The sequence below is a fragment of the Protopterus annectens genome, chromosome 3.part0 (assembly GCF_019279795.1).
Source record: "Protopterus annectens isolate FY-2018-M chromosome 3.part0, PAN1.0, whole genome shotgun sequence".
In the NCBI taxonomy this organism is placed as follows: Eukaryota; Metazoa; Chordata; order Ceratodontiformes; family Protopteridae; genus Protopterus; species Protopterus annectens.
The window spans coordinates 132,357,114-132,377,139 of NC_056731.1; the positions used below are offsets into that span (position 1 = coordinate 132,357,114).

A 20,026-nucleotide genomic window follows, 5' to 3' on the forward strand; every position below is an offset into this window, starting at 1 on the left:
TTCACAAATTTTTCGTTGCCTTCCCACTTAGTGCAAGTTTGCGTGGATAAAACCATAACCAATATTATATATAAAAATGTTTAAATTGTTATACAATATACTCATTATTTGTGAACAATATATTGTATAAAAATTGTTTTGAAAAATTCCATATATACTAGAAATATATATGCATGTATGGAAATATATGTAAAATCAATCAGTACATTTATCATTAAAATGCACCATGGAAAATTATGAAGACATATGAAAAATCAGCAATTGAAAAAAACCCCCAAAATCTGAATAATTAATATATCAATACAATAATAAACAACAATCACAAAAATTACATAAAAATTACATAAAAATGCATAAAAAATGTGTAAACAATTACATAAAAAACTAAATTACATAAAAGCCTAGGCCAACCATGTAACCAAATGGAATTACGTTAATTCATTTGGGATTATTTGCCAACATCTTCAGTGCTGGCTTAATAGAGAGATGGTCATTCATCCCATTTGGACCACAAGTGTCCAACCTAAGTTGCCACACTAGTTCTCTATACTCAAGTAGGGATTGCCAGTCACCTCCCCTATCTCCTATCATAACCTCTTCTAAAACCCAAAATTTTATGTTCGTGTTTTTACATGTAGTGGTGTGTCTATACAATGCATTGTTGTCATTACCCCTGTTAATGTCCCTCATATGTTCGTAAATACGTTGCTTTAACCTACGTTCGGTCTTACCAACGTAGTATTTACTACATGCCAAACAGTGTGCTAAATAGACTACACCTTTAGTTTGGCAGGTATAGTACCCTTTACTTCTCAACTTTTCACCTGTAGTTCTTAATAGGAGTTCTTTTTCCCCGGTAATGAAGGAACACTGCGCACATCTCCCACATTTGTGCGTCCCCACTTTTTGCTGTGCTCCACCAATGCCGTCTACCTTTTTTATCTCAAAAAACTTTTTAAAATTATTATTTTTCCTATAACTAAACTTCAATGTCTGCTGGAAAACATCACAATTAGTATTGAGTTTCGAAAAAACCTTCCAAATCTCATTAATACCTTTTTGTATCCAGCTTATTCCTTTATGGTATGTAAGAGTCAACCTGGGTATTTCATTTTCTTTAATTCCATCCTTAAAATCTTTCCTAAAATCTACCACTCCTCCTATACAACTGAATTCATTACTTGGTAAAAGTGGTGGAAAATGACTCATTCTCTTCTTCAAGATTTCTTTTTTAACACTCTTAATAAGTTTCAATGGATACCCTCTCTCTATAAATAACTTTTCTATAATTTTCATTTCCTCAATACACCTACCGTTATCACTTGTCATCCGTGAAGCCCTGATCATCTGGCCTTTAATGATGTTTCTTCTTAAAAATAAGGGGTGATCACTTCCAAAGTGTACATATGAGTTAGAAAAACACTCCTTTCTAAAAATCCTTGACTCAAATTGTTTCTTAGTTTTGTTTTTTGCTATTGTGACATCTAAGTAGTTAACCATTTCTGAGTCGTGCTGAAAAGTAAACCTCAGGAATTTGGTAGTGGTATGTAAATATCCAATAAATTCCTGTATTTGATCTTGTGTACCACTCCAAACAATAAAAATATCATCCAAAAATCGGAAATATTTTACAACATGTTCCCAGAATTGGGATTTGAACAAATACTCAAGTTCCCAGTAAAGCATAATGATATTAGCGTAGATGGGGGCACATGAAGACCCCATTGCCACCCCACCTATCTGATGGCAAATATCCCCTTGGAAATAAATGAAATTATTTTTTAACACTAGTTCCATGTTTTCAAGTACTAGTCTAAAATCATTATTGCTTAGGAATCCGAATTCACCTAACATATGTTCAAACCAAGATAGACCTATATCATGTGGTATTACTGAAAATAGGTCTATCACATCAATAGTTATAAAGGTAAGTTCTTCATGATATGCAACTGTATTAAATTTGACCAGAAAATCCCAAGAATCAATAAGTATATGAGGGTATTCACTATAGAACTGTTTTAACTTGGTATCCACAAAAATGGCCAAGGTCTGTGTTTTTGAACACTGAGATGTTACAATCGGCCTCAGGGGCGGATTATTGATGTCTTTATGTATTTTGGGGATCCCAAAAAATCTCTGGAATCACTGGTTTGGATACTTTTAGATAGTTGTATAACTCTAAATCTATGCTTCCTTGAAGAAGGTTATCTTCTAAATAGTAGTCAATCTTCCTATAGCTTATATTCATTTCGTTTCTGGAAGCCATTTGATACCTCCCATCTGTATTCAAAATTCCAAGCATCCTATGTGTATAGTCCCATACATCCATCAAAACCACCCCTCCCCCTTTATCGGGCTTCATAATCCTGATTTTTTCATTGTTTTGTAACATCTTTAACACTTTGATTTCCTCTTTTTCCAAGTTATTATATTCCTTTGTACCATCTTTATAACTAAAACCTTCCCTCACCATATTTATTACATGCGTTTCAAAATGGTGAATTTCCTGTTGTAAAGGAGGGTTAAATACACTTCTTCTTTTAAGTGTGTTAGCCCCTACATATTCCTCATGCTTAAATATGAATTTTAAATTCAGTTTCCTTGTGAACAACTTAATGTCCAGCAGAATTTGTTCAATTTTTGGTTTTTTAACTGGTATAAATGAAAACCCTTTTGTAAAGAGGCTAAAATAACCAGGTGTAACTTCTAGATCTGTAAAATTATACATATGAAAATTACTTCCACTACTGATTTTACATCTCCTTTGGGGGCTCAAATTGTCCATACTCATATCCAATCGCTCAGTTTCCTCTATTAACTGTTGAGAGTCTCGGGTACTATCAATCACTATATTTTCAAGAACGTAATTTTCTTCCAAAGATACTTCCTCCTGAATATATCTTGTGCCATTATTTAGATAATTGGAGGCTAAATTCCCAGTTCCTATCTGTATGCATTCCCCCCATACTGTTTCCTTGGGTAGTGTTTCCCCGTTGCTTCCGCATATGAGGAGGGTCTGTTCTGTTTCCTTAGTCTTTCTGACCTCCGTAGACCCTCCTCTCCTTCCCCTAAAGGGTCAAACTGATCTAATTCATCATTTCCCATCACCTTTGTTTGTTCATCATTGAAATGATTATGTGTTGGTTCAACATCTTGAAAATGAGACCTATTATCGTTGATACTATGTTCATAGTTAGACCATCTCCCCCCACCCCTACCATTATTTATTTGGTTCCTGTCGAGTGGTACTGAAGTTTTTTCAACTGCCTTGGTTTTGGTTATACTTTTGATTTCCACAATCGGTGGTTCATTCATTGGAGGAACATCCCTTTATGGTAAAGGCAGCGGACTTTTTTTGCTTTTTTAAGGTAATAACATAGATAAATGTACTTTACTGAGGTGCAGCTCAGTGTGCTGTCAGGATTACAAGAATTCACAGACTTGCCGATTAGTGTCTAGTACTATAAACTATAAACCAGTGCAAGAATGACTAATAACCAAACTAGAGTTCTGGTTAAACCTGTAAAAAATGATGATTCTTTTCTTAAACATTTCAATGCAACATTTTACTGAACTCTGCTTACCTCACTATTTTGAAATACACCACGGAGATGTTCTTCTACTTCTAAGTGAAGTTTGAGTTTTGGAAAAAAAGACATTTCTTCAGTTCCCTTTTCCAAGTCTTCTAGCAATTGTTAGCTGAAACAAAGTCATATCAAAAGTGTCAAATCTTCAGAAAATCATACTTTGGTATTGGAAGGAGTACTTCATGGAGTTACATCTCTAATTACATCTTAAACAGTAGCAGTCATGAGAAGGAATTACCTTTTTCTTAACTTGTCTCCCTTCGTGATGAAGTGCCAAGAAAGTAAGATATGAAGCAGTTCCCCTTTTCACATTTGCTTCAGATACCACTCACTTCTCAAAGTCAACTTATTTTCTCCAAAACTTAAAATATTTACATAAATTCAAAAAAGGAAAAATCAAGAATAAAATGAATTAACACTGCTCTCCATTCCCCATCAGGCTATGGATTATATATCTATATATGCATGCGCACACACACACACACACACACACACACACACACACGCACAACGTGTGCGCAACTTTATATTTAAAGGTATACAACCTTTATAGAAACTAACTCTGTTACATTACTGCACTGCTCTGCATAATGAAACATATTGTCAGAAAAAATTACAGGATGATAGCAATGCATTACCTGGCCTTGGGGTTATGGACCCAAGTACAGGAGATTTCCTATCCAGTGGTATGAGCTATCAGTAGTGTTTTTTATATATATACACACACATATACATATACATACACACACACACACGGTCGCTGTACGACGAAGAGGGAACAAATACAAACCTACAAAAAGAGGTAGAGAATTTTAAGTCACAATTTCAGTTCATGTAATTATGATAGGTACTCGTAAAAAGACGATACAAATGGGGATATGAAGGGGATACTCTGCAGTAAAAGGGACAACAGGAGGAGTTGAAACAAACATGCAAGAGGAACAGAGGAAAAAGAAGCACATTTAAAATACTGTATCATGTATTTTTATAATAATGATACTGATGGGAAGCCCTGCTACAATTTCCAGATGTAGCTTGTCTTTACAGTGGCAATGCTGCAGAAAGACTTACTCTAAAGTAATGTGCGGGGTTAGTGTTAGGGCTAGCAGGCATTAGTAAGGTGGGCAGGGGAAGAGAAACATAGAAAAGAGCAGTAATGCAGACAACTGCATGCTAAACAGCATTGGATGGCTTGTGTCATTCCTCCCTGATCTTCTCCCTCTTCATCGTATGGTGCCTTGCAGTCTCTCTCCTCCACAGGTTTATCAAAGGTGAAGGCTATAGCCAAAGGAACCCATCTAGGCTTGGCAGCATGCTAAAACTGCCCTGTCAGAAGTTATTTCAATGCTGTAAAATCCTACAAGTACTATTCTTCTGATGCTTGGTAGCCTCATTAAATCCTGCACACACCAGCAGGGGTCAATATCTGGCAAGCTTGGACAATAAAAGCAAAGTCAAACATCATCCAGCAAGGGTCTGTTTGCCACAAGAGCATTTGTTTAGTTTACTCAAAGCCAGAATGGAAGAAGTGAGATTCTCAAAGAAAAATAGCAAATTTGATTACTGGAAACATTGGCTCTTCAGATACTGAACTCAAGTAGCGTTGTTGCCTCACAGCAAGAGGTTCTCCCGTTTGATTCTCAGGTGGAGTGTGGGGAGTGCCTTCTGTGTAGAGCCTATGTCCTCCCCACAGTTGGGTGGGCCTTCGAAAGACATGTGTAAATGGGCGTGCCTTCGTTGAAGGTTGAACGTCGAGCTGGCACCTCGGCGTTCGTGAAAATCTACTGCCAATCATTAGCGGACCAGAGTTCCGCTGTGGCGACCCCTAACCAGGAAAAGCCAAAAGACAATAACAACTTTATGCAAGAAAATCAGTTGCCATAACAGTAAAGATCTTCACCTCCCATTAACTATATAGAAGGTTAGATCGATCCTGATCTCTGGCCAGTGCCTTTAAGAAGTCTGCATGTTCTCCCTGTATCTCTGTGGTGCTCCTCCCACTTCCCAAAAACACGTCGAGTGTTTCCACCTCAAACCCACCGAAGAAAGGAGATGCTGGTAGCAACACAAATAGGGGGAAGAATGGTAGAGACAAACTGCTTTTGGCAGTTATTATGGTGAGCAGTATCCTCTTAAGAGAAGAACACAAATCACAGACTGTAGACAGTGTAAGAGCTAGCCACTCAATGATGTAAAATGGGCTCTAGATGATTTGGTCGTGTTGACCAATGTAGCAAAAAATGGGTATTAAGTAAGTGGGTTGAGGACCTGCCTTATTCCAAACGATGGCCAGGAACCTATGCTAATGGTGGAAGGTGAGCATGTGCCCCTATTGGCCAGTGTCTGTGAGGCTGGCATAAAGTGGAGCAGTCAAAAAGACAGTGTCCAGTTGCTCAGCTTGGATTACCTGGGATAGCACTGTTGAGCGAAAACTGGATGTAAAACTGATCAACTTGCCAAACATGAACTAAGAATTGCTACACTCTATGTAGGTTCACTGACAGCATGGAGCTTGGCGAAGATTACATAATAGTAAGGAGGAGGCTGGATGGAAGGGCAGTGCAGCAAAGCCACTTGGCTTAGGATCCACAGACTACTTCATGAGAGGAAATGCTAGAAATTGTGTAGGAATTCTGGTGAGGTAGAGGCTTCAGAAGACAGTGAAGGATGTCATTAGAATTAGTGACAAACTTATGGCAGACTCCAGTGCAAAGATAGGGCACTATTTATAATCTCACCATATACCTCACAGCAGGGTTGTGATAGGGAGGAAAACAGTGCATTCAGATATGAGTTGCAGAACCTACTAGATAATACAAACACATTATAGACCTAGCTAGACCAGATGGGCTGACCGGAAGCAGGATAAGGAGGCCCGCTCAGATACTGAGGCTGGGTAGGCAGCTCTGATAGCAGAGAAGGACCTTTTTGCAACCCGGAAAAAGTGGAAGGACTGGAGGAGGTTTAGTCCCCCTCTCCTGTCAATAGCACCACAGCTGAAGAGAGGGGAGATCCAGACAGCACGGGACTACTGCTGTCGAAAGCAAAAGCGTCTAGGGGCAGAGATCAGTCCAAAAAACCTGGATCTGAATCCAACCCCGTGGATCCTGGGTCAGTAACCCGGCCCGGAGGGATGGACTGTCCTGATGGTGTAGGCACAGCACCAACCACTGATCCCGATCAGGTAGGGACCAAACTGGGCCCCACCACTCCCCTCGCATCCGCCCTGTGAACCAGTCCCTGGAAATCCAAGTCAACGGTCAGATGAGGAGCGGCTAAATGGGAAGTGGGACACTGGATCCCCGACCTGTGGGCCGGGGAAGCCAGAAGCCCCAACTCCATCTGAGCTTTCAGAAAGGACTGCATCATCCTGTCCATATCCATAGGAAAGACAGTCCTTGGAGATCGGGAAGATATGGAGGACTTGGTGGAAAAGCCCTGCCTGGAACCAGAGGAACCTCTCTTGTGCTCCCTGGAGTGAGTGAAACCTACTAGGAGGAGAAAAGGCCTGCACTGAAATCAAGGGGTCCAAGGGAAGATCCTTACTACTTTCAGCTCCAGCAATCTTTCATCCAACCTACCTGGAACCAAAATTAACAAAGGATCTGAAGTAGCAACCCTCAAATCCCTCGGATCCAAGAGGGTTGATTCCGTGGTCAAAGCTTCTATCCTCGGATCTGAAGGTCTCAAATCTGGAGTCTTGGATCCGGGGGAGGAAGGCGAAGGTGTTGGATCCAAAGGCTTTTGATCCAAACCTTTAGATCCAGGAGTGGACTCCTTGGACATCCTGGGACCAGAGGATCTCCAATCAAACAGCCTGAGATGTTTAGACGGGGCTTCCTCCACTGAAAAAAACCCTCTTCTTTGCCCCTGAGGAGTCCACCCTGGCCAGGGAACCAGTGACCAAGGGACCTCCCCTTAACTAGGCCTTTAATTAGCAACTTATTTTGGTCGACCAGAGCTCTGGGTTTGGGACAGATTTATCTCCCAGCGACTGCTGCATCTTTGGAACAGGTTACCAATTCATGTGAAACAGGGCACCTGTATGACACTTTTCATGAGGACCCTGGATGACTGGATGGGACACTGTAAATTCTTACCAAGGATAGAGCCCACAACCCTTCTAGATATGGACAGTCATCACTAAATGCAATCTTGGGTACCGACTAGCATTTATATAGCATTACATTGGGATGAAATAGTTGCACTTAAAATGACCTTCAGGTCAATAGCCTAGTAGTCTCCTATGATCCCATGAAGGAGATTACTACTCTTACAGAAAATATTTTCTGTAGATAAGCCAGACTAGTTTCAAATGTATATTTTTATATTCAAGAAATGCAACAAAAATAATTCTGTATACGGAATACACCTGTGCTTTTTTTTAAGTTAACTCAAACTGAAATAGTTGTCTGATTTCAAGTTTGTGAATCAAAATATAGCTGCACGTATTGAAAGGCATAAAAGACAGCAAGCAACTGGTACAACCCTCAGAAAGACAAAATCTACAGCAACTCTAAAAAAGAATGTGAGCAATACCATAAATACTAAATATATGAATCAGCAAAAATAGAGCCCAAAAAGCAGCAATATAGCAGAAACAAATATAAAATCCCTTGTGAACAAGGAGCAAAAAATCCAGGCTGAGAGTGTATTCCAAAATAACAGCAAGAAATCCACGAATAAATGTTCAGGTACTAGTTTATTAACAGAGGACACAAGCGCTTTCACAGTTGCTTCTTCAGGTGTAACTCCTGCCATAAAAGCACACACCTTATATACTCTTCCTAATTAGTCTAAATGATCAATTAACATACTAAAACAATTAAAAAGATAGTACACATAAAAATAATACCTAGTTGAAATGCATTTGTATTACAAGATACACATACTAGAACATTTTAAAAGATAGTACACATAAAAACATAAATAAATAAATATTATCTAATTGAAATGCATTTATAATAGTGGACAGTGAAATTATACATATAAATATATTCATATAAAAATTATGTTTATTCATTTAAAATATATTTATTTAAAAATATATATATTTATTTATTTAATTATTTAAAAATATATGTGTGTATATATATATATATACACATAAATATTTAACAAGACATAAATATATATTAATGAATGTATTTAAATTTAAAATTTTTTGAACATGTTAGAAATGTTAAAAATGAATCAAGATTCATCTATTCAATGGTCTATTACGAAGCACAGGCTTAATAGGAATGCATTCATTAAGACCATGTCCAAAACAAGATCTGAGCCTCACAATCCATTTTGCTTCCGTATCCTCAGTTCTAGCTCTTACATCACCACCCCTGCCATTCTCATATATAAGAGATAAAACTCTAAACTTAAATACATGGTCATCTCCCATGGCACTAATATGTTTAGCTGGAGCATTAGTCTTTGACTTCTTCCTAACATGATACAGATGCTCCCTGATTCTTTCTCTAAGGGTTTTATCAGTTTTGCCTATATAAAAACAGTGGCATAACTCACATTCTGCTAAATAAACCACATGTGAACTGTCACATGTAGCACCTACCCTAAAATCAGTGCTTTTTCTAGTATCAGGGTGATGAAATAATAGACTCATATCTATAGAGGAGCACTGTGGACAATGACCACAGGGTCGTGTTCCTTTAAACATCACAGGTGTTTTTTCATTTTTCACACAACATAGCCTCCTATACAAATTCTTCTTATTTTTAAAAGTATACTGTGGTGTGGTACTAATAAGAGAAGATATTGTGGGTTCGGTGGTTAAAATTGGGCAATACTTATTAATAATATCAGTATATTGCTTGACATTCCTAGCATAAGTAATACAAACATTAAGTTTTGGTTCATTGTAATATGCCTGGAAGTATTACTTGAAAAGTATGGTTTTGCTTTGCTAGATCTCATTTGTCTCACCATCTTCTCATTCTTACTAATGCAATTAATGTGGTAACCATGTTGTTTCAACTCATTACTGGTATTAAGCATCATGTGATCATACTCAACTGGATCAACACTTAGCCTGGATGCCCTAAAAAATTGATTGCGGGCTACGTTGTCAAAAACAAAATCAGGATGTGATTTGTCGATCAAGCAAATTATTCACCCTACATTCCTTCCTGTACATCTTAGTGCTTACTTTTCCTGTAGCATCTATATCTATATATACATCTTGAAAATTGATTCCTGTATAAGAATAATTGAAAGTAAATTTCAGAAAATCTGTGCTATTGTTTAAATATTCTACAAAAAGTTTCAACCCATCAAGGTTACCTTTCCACAAGAAAAAACAATCATCAACAAATCTTCTGAAAAAAGGTATATAAGGTGCATATATACTATTAAATATATTATCAATCTCCCAGGTCGCCATGACTGCATTAGCATAACTATTTGAGCAAGAGCTGCCCATGGCAACCCCGTTTCTTTGCCAATAAATCTGTTCATTAAAAATAAATATATTATTATAAAGCACTAATGCTATCAGTTTCTGTATAACTACAATCTCACTAGCATTAAGCATACCTACTTTCAATAATAACTTCTTCATAAAATCTATACCAGTGTCATTGGGTATGACAGTAAAAAGAGAAACAACATCTAAAGTAACCAAAATAACCTCACCTTCTACATACCCATCATTAGTAAACTCATATAAATCATGTAAAAAGTGCTCAGTATCTTTTAAAACATGACACATGGAATCTAATACAGGTCTCAGTCTCTTCTCTACATAAATAGAAATAGCTTCAGTAGACCATCCCCTACCTGACACTATAGGCCTCATGGGTGGTCTAACACTATCCTTGTGTAACTTAGGGAGGCCTTGTATAATAGGTATTACAGGTTTACTCCTTGTTCACAAGGGATTTTATATTAAATATATGAATGTTACATAAAACAAAAGCAGTACTCATATATGCTTCTTTAACAAGTTTCAGTCTAACATTATATAAAAGTTACTCAATTCCTGCCTTCATGCAGAAGCCCTTAGGGCAGCAAGGCTGAGCTAATTCATCAACAGCAATAGCTGCTGTTGCCGTTGCTTCTGCTAGTTCATTAACAGCATCCTGGTTATAATATAGGGCAAGTGTTTAATGCCTAGGATACTCTGAGTTACTTTTGCAGCCTCTCCAGTTGTTGCAGGTGCCTAGTGAGGTACATGCCAAATGGGGCATTGTACTCGATATTGGCCTAATGAGGGAAGAGTAGAGGGAGACAATGACCTCTTCCTTCCTGGATGTAAAACCCTTAGTAATGACATGTGCCACATAGAAGGACTTTCTGACCACAGTGGCAATGTGGTGATCAAAAGAGATGATGCTGTCAACCTGTGTTCCCAGATCTCTTATAATGCCTTCTGTGTTCAATGGACTACCATCAATGTGGTAAATCATGGGAACTGGGTTTTTCCCAAAGGGGATGATAACACATTTTTTGGCATTGAGCTTATGGCCATGGTTCTGACACCAGTCGTTGGGCTCAGTGAGGCCAGTAGGATTTCAACATCACTTGGGGATTTAATAGCTCCCAACTTGCAATCATCTGCGAACTTTGTCAGCCAGAGTCTCTTCGTGTTGGCCTGGACTTCACAGAAGTAGATAAACAGAGGACCTAGGACCGAACCCTGTGAGACTCCACTCATGACTAGTCAGCAGTCTGACTTGGAGTCATCTACTTTCACACTGTGGGTACTATATGTGAGCTAGTTTGCAACCCACCTAGTGATATAGGGGTTGATACCTAGCTTAGTGAGTTTTTCTATGATTCCTGAGTGGGGAATGGTATCAAAGGCCTTGGCCAGATCAAGAGAGGCTGTATGAACTACCTTGCCTTTATCCAGAGCTCTGGTGACGGACTCAAAGAAGTCAACCAAGTTGAGCAGGCATGATCTACTCTTCATAAAACCCAGTTGTGTGGGATCCAGAGTTTGGAGATTCCCTATATCCTTGTTTACTAGGTCCATAATGATGTGTTCCATACCTTTGCATATCAGACTCATCAGGCTAATGGGGCGATAGTTCCCAGGGTCTGTAGTCGCTCCTCCTTTGTGGAGGGATTTCTGTAGCAGTGTGCCACTCGGTAGGAACAAAGCCGGAGGTGAGGCTGTGATTGAACAGGGCACACAGGTGAGGTGCCAGTTCACTCTGCAGTTCATGTAGAGCACAGCCAGGGATATTGTCAAGTCCCATAGACGCTGTATTCTTGGCCTTGGACAGTGCTGTTTTAATCTGTGCAGCAGTAATACTGGGTGCCTGGCAATCTACTGGTATTGTGACTGGTCCCCCCTGGGGGGTGGGGGGGAGTAAAGTTGACACTGAATCTGTCTGCCAGTACATTGGCAATATCTGTTGGCTTGGTATAGGAGGTACCACTGTGCAGTAGATCAGAGCAAATTTGGGTATTGCTGTGGAGATTCTTTACATAACTACAGAAGTCCTTGTGGGTGTTTTTACTATCTGCTGCAATTCTGTTTTCATAGCTAGCTTTAGAGGATTTGATTTGGGATCTCAACTTTTTGTTGAGGCTGATAAGGGAGTTTTTCCAGTCTTGGGACTTCACCTTATTCCGCATCAGTTTCTTCCTTCTGTTGTAGAGTTAGTTTATGGCAGAGTACCACCAGATTGGCTTCCTTTTTTTGGAGGAGAGTGTCTTGGTTTTATTGGGTATGGTGAGAACCATGCATTTGTGTACATGTTTGTACAGTGCATTAGTGCATGATTTGGTGGTCATGCAACTATTCTACATATGCATGGGTGCCGTGAAGTTGACCATCTCTGTTTTTAGGAGCCCAAAGTTAACTTTGGAGAAGTTGTTTTTAGGAGCCCAAAGTTAACTTTGGAGAAGTTTTTCATGGTGGTTACCTTTGTGGGGGGGGGGGGGGGGATGTGGATTTCCAAGGTCATTAGTTTGTGGTCGGATCCAACCAGGGAGGAGCTGACTACTGGTGTAGAGAAACGGTTGCCCTTGTTAGCAATGACCAGGTCAAGGATGTTGCTACCTCTAGTGGGGGTAAAAACGAGCTGGTTCAGGGCACTGGAATTAATGAAGACCACGTTGGGCAAGTGTATTGGTACAGGAGTAGTTTTCCCAGTTAATGGAGGGGTAGTTGAAGTCACCTAGTATGACAGTGTTAGATTGGACCCCAATATTCTCCCGGGTGCTAAGGAATGTGGAGTGTGCGAGTCTTAGGACACGGATGGGGACTTCCAACTGGCTACGACCTGAATCACTGTCTTACCCAATGTTAGGTGCACCTGAAATATCTCTGATGCATTATGTTGGACTACCAAGTCTGGAGGTGCGTACATCCTTTATAACTATGGAAACACCACCGCCTTTGGAGCTTCAGTCTAAGTTCTGGAGCCAAAAGGTGTGGAATGAGTTATAGCCTGGTAGTGCAGGGGTGCTTTCTGCTGCCTTGAACTAGGTCTCTGTTACAGCACAAATGTCGATGCTCTCCATTTTAAGGAATACTTCGAGCGAGTGCATTTTGAGAGTTAGACTTATAGCGTTGAGCAGCATGACCCTCAGACTGCATTGTTTGTAGATGTTACAGTGGTAATTTGGTCTTTGGAACACCACCTAAAAAAGGCACTATAGGAATGGCAAGAGCCTTGGCCAGTATCCTGAAGCCCAGGGGTGACAGATGCAGGCCATCTCTGGCAAAGCATCAAGGTCTGTCAATCATGTCATCCCAGGCAGACAGATACTGGATCCCCTTAGAATGACACCAGAAACTTAGCCACTTGTTGAAATCAATCATTTTCTGCTTGTACTGTGGTATCATTCTGGCTGATGATAGGATGCTGCTCAAGGTTAGGGTCATACCCATCTGGGCTACATAATCAGAGAGCTCCTCCGTGTCTCTTTTCATGTAGTCCAGGGAGGTACGTCTCAGGTCATTCACATCTACACGCACAATGACCGAGTCATATTTGTACCTGTTGTTGAGGGACATGAGTGCATGTGTTATGTGGCGGATCCTGGCACCCGACAGGCAGCTGACTTTACTTTCTCCTTGTTCAACCTAGTGAGTGGGACATCAGTGTGCCTCACTATCGAGTCACCTATGACAAGTGTGTTGGGAATGCTGTTTTGCCTTATGGGCTTTGGTTGAGTGGCACACTGTTTAGGAGAGTTATGCCTCTCGTGCTTAGTGTTGTGTTGCAGTGGTAGAGTGCGTTTCTGCCTTGGAGGTCTCTGCTGTTTGGGTAGCTTTTTATTGAGAGCCTCTGCGAAGGTGGGGTGGGTGGTTTGTGTTTTTATGTGAAAGCAGTGCTGGTGTGTGTTCTGGAGGGCTATGTGTTCCACGTGGTGTGGTGCAAGTGCTAACCCTCGCATCTTGACCAGCTATCTGGTCTTGGCTGAAGAGTGCGTGGCTTCCAATTTGGATATACAAGTGCATCTTTCTCAAGTCTGAGAGTGTTTGGAGGTAAGAGGAGTGGATTGTCGGTGTACATGAGGCAGTTGCTACAGGGAACTGACCTTTAGACATGCCTGGAGGGGTAGGCATTAATAATAAGTACTGTATCGGTTTCTTTGTAGAACTTTTAGTGCTGGTAGCACTTGTGTGCTACAATAACAGCTTAAAGAAGTCTGGAAAAGTGCTAGACTAATAAGCTAGTAAAAGTGAAGGCAAGAAGAGAACTAGTAGATATAAGGGAAAACTGAAGAGCAGACTTTGGCACCACTCAGAAGCTTACTAAAAGTCTTGGATAAAGCAAGTCTGTATCTGGACTAGACTAGTTACAGGAAAGGCGGGAAAAGGGCAAATGCAGGCTTTTAAAAAGCAGTATACATACTGTTTAGTAATCCACAATTTGTTGCTGTGATCCATAGACCTGGAGTACCACAGTAAAATGTAGTGTACAAAAGTCTGATAACTTCTGTGAATGGCACACTGGTATGCATAATACACAGTACTGTGCTGTACACACCAGTAATTCTGATGCGGTAAATGTTGTATAACATGACAGGACAGAACTGCACAATGCAGTCAAAAATGGTAACTAAGCTGGTTATAAAATGCTTTATTATACATATTGATAAAGTATAATGTGCCTTACTAACTAGTTCCTTGGTGGTTGCTAAATAAAGTATATTTTACCTTACTAAGTTGCCGTTCCAGTTGTGCTCAGTTCTTTCACCATGAGTGAGTGATATTCATTAAAAAACATCACTTATCCTAGCTCTAATGTAATTTCTAATAATTACTGTATTGTGCTAATATGGAGATCTGGTACCACTGGAGCTCTCCCATTAGTAGAAGCGCGGCATTGTGAGTGTGTTAGGGGGAGGCTGTTGAATGTGTGGTAGCAGAGGTGTCTGCACCATGGGGAAACACCCATTGCCAATAGTGTTTTTTTTTTGTTAGCATGTAAAGGAGTTTTTGTATGTTGCGGAGCTCTAGATGCAAACAGCATATAAGCAGGAAAGGGAAATCACTGTTCCGACAGGTGCTGTACTATCTGGAAAGCACTAAAATATAGCTGTAAAGAGAAATCTCTTGGTCAAGTTCAATTATTCACAGACCTGTACATGGTCCATCAGGGTCAGTTATTAGCCTACTTTCCCATACTTTCAGAATATGTATGTAAAGTGCAAAATTGCTTTGCCTGTCAGCACCTCACCCAAGTGTCATGTTTAATCATAGCCTCACCTCAGGCTTTGTGCCCACTGAGTGGCACACAGCTACAGTTATCCCACTCCACAAGGGGGGATCCACCTTGGACCCTGGGAACTACCGCCCCATCAGTCTGACGAGCCTGATCTGCAAGGCCATGGAACGTATTATCATGGAACTTATAAACAAAGACATTGGCAACCTTCAAACACTGGACCCCACCCAGTTTGGGTTCGTGAAGAGCCGATCTTGTCTCCTGAAACTGACTGACCTTCAAATCAGTCTCCAAAGCTGTGGATGAAGGTAAGGTGGTCCACACAGCCTATCTGGACCTCGCCAAGGCCTTCTACACCACCCCCACTCTGGAATCATAGATAAACTTACTAAGCAGGGCATTAATCCCTATGTCACTCGATGGGTTGCCAACTGCCTTACTGACAGAATCCACACTGTAAAAGTAGCCGACTCCAAATCCAGCTCCAGACAAGTGACAAGTGGAGTACCTCAGGATTCAGTCTTGAGACCGCTCTTGTTTGGCATCTACTTCTCTGAAGTACAGGCCAACACTAAGGGACTCTGGCTAACAAAGTTCGCAGATGACTGCAAACTGGGAGCCATTACTGAATCCCCAAACGATGTGGATATTCTACAAAAGGGCCTTAAAGAAACAGATGCTTGGTGCCAGAGCCATGGGCTCAAGCTCAATGCCAAGAAATGTATAGTTATTCCCTTTGGGGAAAAAACATGTACCCGTGAATTACCACATAGTTGGCAGTACGCCAAACACCGAAAGTGTGATGAGACTTAGGGACACAGGTGGACAGTGGTCTCACCTTCGATAACCACATCGCCACAACAGTCAGGAAATCATTCTATATGGCACACCTCATCACTAAGGGCTTTTCATCCAGAAAAAAGGAGGTCATTGTCCCACTGCACTCATCCCTCATTAGACCCATTATAGAGTATAATGCCCCATTTGGTATGTACCTCTCAAGTCACCTGTGACAACTGGAAAGGCCGCAGAAATACCTCACTGAAAGAATCACAGGCCTAAAGCAGATGCCCTATGCTGACCATTTAAAAAAAACTCCAGCTATACTCTGTTGCATACTGTCTACTCAAGAGGCAATCTCTGCTTAACATACAAGGCCATGTCAAACACATAGCCGTTGGACATGCTACACAAAGAAATCCCAATCCCTCAGAGCCACACGCTCCAAGGATCTAAACCTTGTCATCACAATGAACAAAACATGCTGGAGGGATAGGTTCCTGACCCAGAGACTCCCCAGACTCTGGAACAGACTGCCCATACATGTCAAGCAGAGCGCCTCTTTGGTCCTAAAAGGAACCTTGTGTGAAGCACACTCAGGTCAGAACACAAGGAGATTCTAGCAAATTTTTTTTTTTTTTTTTTTATACTAAAGCGGAAAGGGAGAAAGCAGGAACAGAAGACAATTCAACCTAAGAACCTAAGTGGGTTGGCCTTCTCAAATGCTCTCTCTGCATTAGGTAGAATGAGCTAATGACACTAGACTGGGAGGAGTGTCCCAGATCAAATTTACATCATGGGTGGGCAACTGCAAAGCCACTAAGTATAAGAACAAGACAGCAAGTGGGAAACTATTAAAGCTACTAGCTGTAGCCACTAAATGAAAGTTTTAAACAGATAAAGGAGCAAGGAGACTCTAGAGAATGCTTTTAACTGCAAGCAAATCAGTTACATGACACCGGACAAGAACACAGAAACCTCACAAAAAATGCACAGGAAAGTACAGACTCACAAACAGAAAATATAACTCTCAGTATGAAAAAGCAGTTTACAGTTAAGTAATTCAGTAAAAATGTAATTACAGTAATGAAACAGTAAATGCATTTAAAAGGAGCATGCTTTTTGGTTTGAAAATTTAAAAAAATCCCCAAAGGCATTGTACCTGGTGACAAGTTATTTAATGATCTAGTGAAGTTATTTAACGACAAAGGTTTTACTATGATAAATCAGTTCTGATGAGAACAAATCCAAAATGAAAGTGTTGGAAGCGGACATTTTTATTTTCAATGAGACTATTATCAACTATGTTAATTTCTCTCAATTTAGCAGCTTTTATTATGACATCAGTGCTAAAACAACTAGGCTGGTGTTCACAATCATTAATATTAAAGTATAGAAAGTGGCCCATTACAAACACTGGGGAACCAGTTCAAGCAGTTCTTTTATCCAACAACTAATTATTTTGAAGAACAACCACTGGTACTTTCTCCCGCTCCTTTTACGTTGACCCCCCCCCCTTCCTTTTACAAGGACTCCACACTAGAAACACAATACAAGAGTCCGGGGGGAAGAGGGAAAGGAAAGGGGAAAAACCAAAACCAAAGGATGTTAATAACATTGTTAACTTCAGGCATTTTGTGCTCGATGACCATCATAATTCTGTATCAAAAGGTTTCACTTTTATACCTACTCAAATAGCCAGAGTGTTTGTTGATTTAAAATTAAATATTCGAAAGTTAAATCTGAAGTATTTATTAAAAGACATTTCTTGTCCTGACAACTGTGACAAAAAGAGCTCCTCATAAGAGCACTTATAATCCCACCTTACACAGTATTCTTCAAGCCTTTCACAATGTCTGCATTAAAGATCTCGGAGATCAACTTAGTTGTAAACCTTCATTTTATAATCTCTCATTCCAGGAAAAGCCAGCTTTAAAACAACTGTCTTTTTTTTTTTGAAAACTATTTGTGTTATGATTGGCAGACAGAAGTGGGATTGTTGCCATAATGGATACAGGTTTACATAAGGCGATTATTGACTTGCTAGCTAAGGAATGTTGCTATGAAGAAATCTCCAGGGATAAAGTGAGTAGGATTTTTATGACATAGATGTTAAACTGGTTTGATCTTTTCTGTCAGGAAGAAACTGATTACAGAGTTTATTGGTTCTTAAAGCTGGATGAACCTAAAACTGCTCATTTCCAAGATATTCCAAAGATATGTAAAACAAACCTTTTAGGCCCATTGTAGCAGCAGACATTTTACAAAGCTGAGCCGATATCTATTTATCTGGATTTATTACTTAACTTTTTGGTACATCCGATTATCTCAAAGACTCATGGCATCTTTTAGACCTTTTGAGCAATACTGATTTAACCAACACTATTTTTTTGCTTCCTTGGATGTTGGGTCTTTGTATACGTGTATTCAACAGCAGGTTGACATTGAGTATGTTACGGAATACTTGTCTAGATTCACAACCATCAACAGCACTTTGATCAATACTATTTATGCATTACTTGACATAGTCTTGAAAAAGTAAAAAACAGGGGTGGCAATGGGAGCCAGGATGGCTCCCATTTTTGCCAACCTTGTTATGGTTTTGGGGAACAAAATTACATCAAAAATCATAGGTTTTATGACAAAACTGTATTTTATACACACTTTATTGATGACAATATTTGGAGAGGATCTCAGAAAGAATTAGTTTAATTTGCCGACTATTGGAATAAAGCAGAGTTTTTGCAGTTAACCATCAGTATTACAGGTAGAGCATTGAATCCAATGGTCAGATCAAGAGTCAGGTATATAGAAAAGATATAATGTAAATATTTGTTAACAAATGTAACACTGTGCACCCTCTGCGAATGAAAAAAAGTGTTATCAAGGGACAGTTGATTGTGCTACGTCTAATCAAGTGTTATGTAAAAACTTAGTATTTAAAACTGTTATTTTTAAACAGGTGTACCTTCAAATTTGTTAACACACACTCATTGAGGAAGTTTGCAGGCTTAGACAAGACAGATCAAAGCCTATTTTAAAAGCAGTCAGTGCTAGACCTTGTATAGCTCACACTGTCCCCTCTACCTCTCCTTCAAATTCATTTACATTGAACTTTACAGGTTCACTTCCCTTGCCCATTATGACAGACTTGCATATTATCAAGATATTTTAACCAATAAGTGGAAAATAATTTAGACAGCCAAGAAATGGCAGATGTTCTTGGTAACACTCCATTTTTTAACATGTAAAAAATTATCCAATATTAAATCTTTACTAATGAAACCTAAACGTTCAAATGAGAGTACTGTAGGTTTAACAGGAACCTTTAAATGTGGCAAATGTAAGTATTGTTTTTTTAGGAAATTATTCCATTATTCACACTGAGGCTATTGACAAGACTATAGTTGCAAAAGAAAAATTTGGTTGTGAATCTTGTGGTATTGTGTATATAGCACACTGTGAAAACCATCCTAGTTATTATATAGGAAAAACACTACACAAGTTAAATAAAAGAATATTTGAGCATGTATTGGTGATCACAAAAAAGACAATGCTTTACTGAAGCATTCTACAACATGCTCTGATTTCAGGAAATTTAGTTTCTTTGTTTTAGACGAAACCGATTAAAAAATTTTTGTTGGCAATCACAATGTTCTTCTAAAATGCCATAAAGCCGAGTGGCAATTATGCCTATGTGCTGATGTTAACCCTTGCATAAACAAATGCATAAATTTAAAATGTTTATTAGTACAAATATTTTAGTTATTTAATAATTGTACATCTAGCATTTGTATATGAAGATTTTCATTAGTGTGTAGGTCCAACTTTGAGTGAAGTTGCATTGTTATAAGCTCAATGAAGTTTGTGTTTAAGCTTAAGATTTAACTCATTTGGTTATTAGATCAGTTCACTGTTTTAGTTAAGTCGTCGAGAAACTTTCATTCACAAACTGGTTTTTGCATTTCATTGGTTATTTAAAATCATATGACTTGGAAGAATTTTTTAAAAAGGTGT

The 20,026-nt window shown here is 39.3% G+C and overlaps 1 protein-coding gene across 1 annotated transcript in view; it reads right to left on the reverse strand.

Annotated features, from left to right (window-relative positions):
* The window catches only part of NSUN6 (NOP2/Sun RNA methyltransferase 6), a 611,674-nt gene that overhangs the window by 541,311 nt on the left and 50,337 nt on the right, over positions 1–20,026 (reverse strand). Inside the window, exon 2 of the mRNA XM_044064641.1 lies at positions 3,585–3,699. Within this exon, the coding sequence (XP_043920576.1) occupies positions 3,585–3,659 (75 nt within the window). The 5' untranslated portion in view covers positions 3,660–3,699. The remainder of the gene's footprint in view (positions 1–3,584; positions 3,700–20,026) is intronic.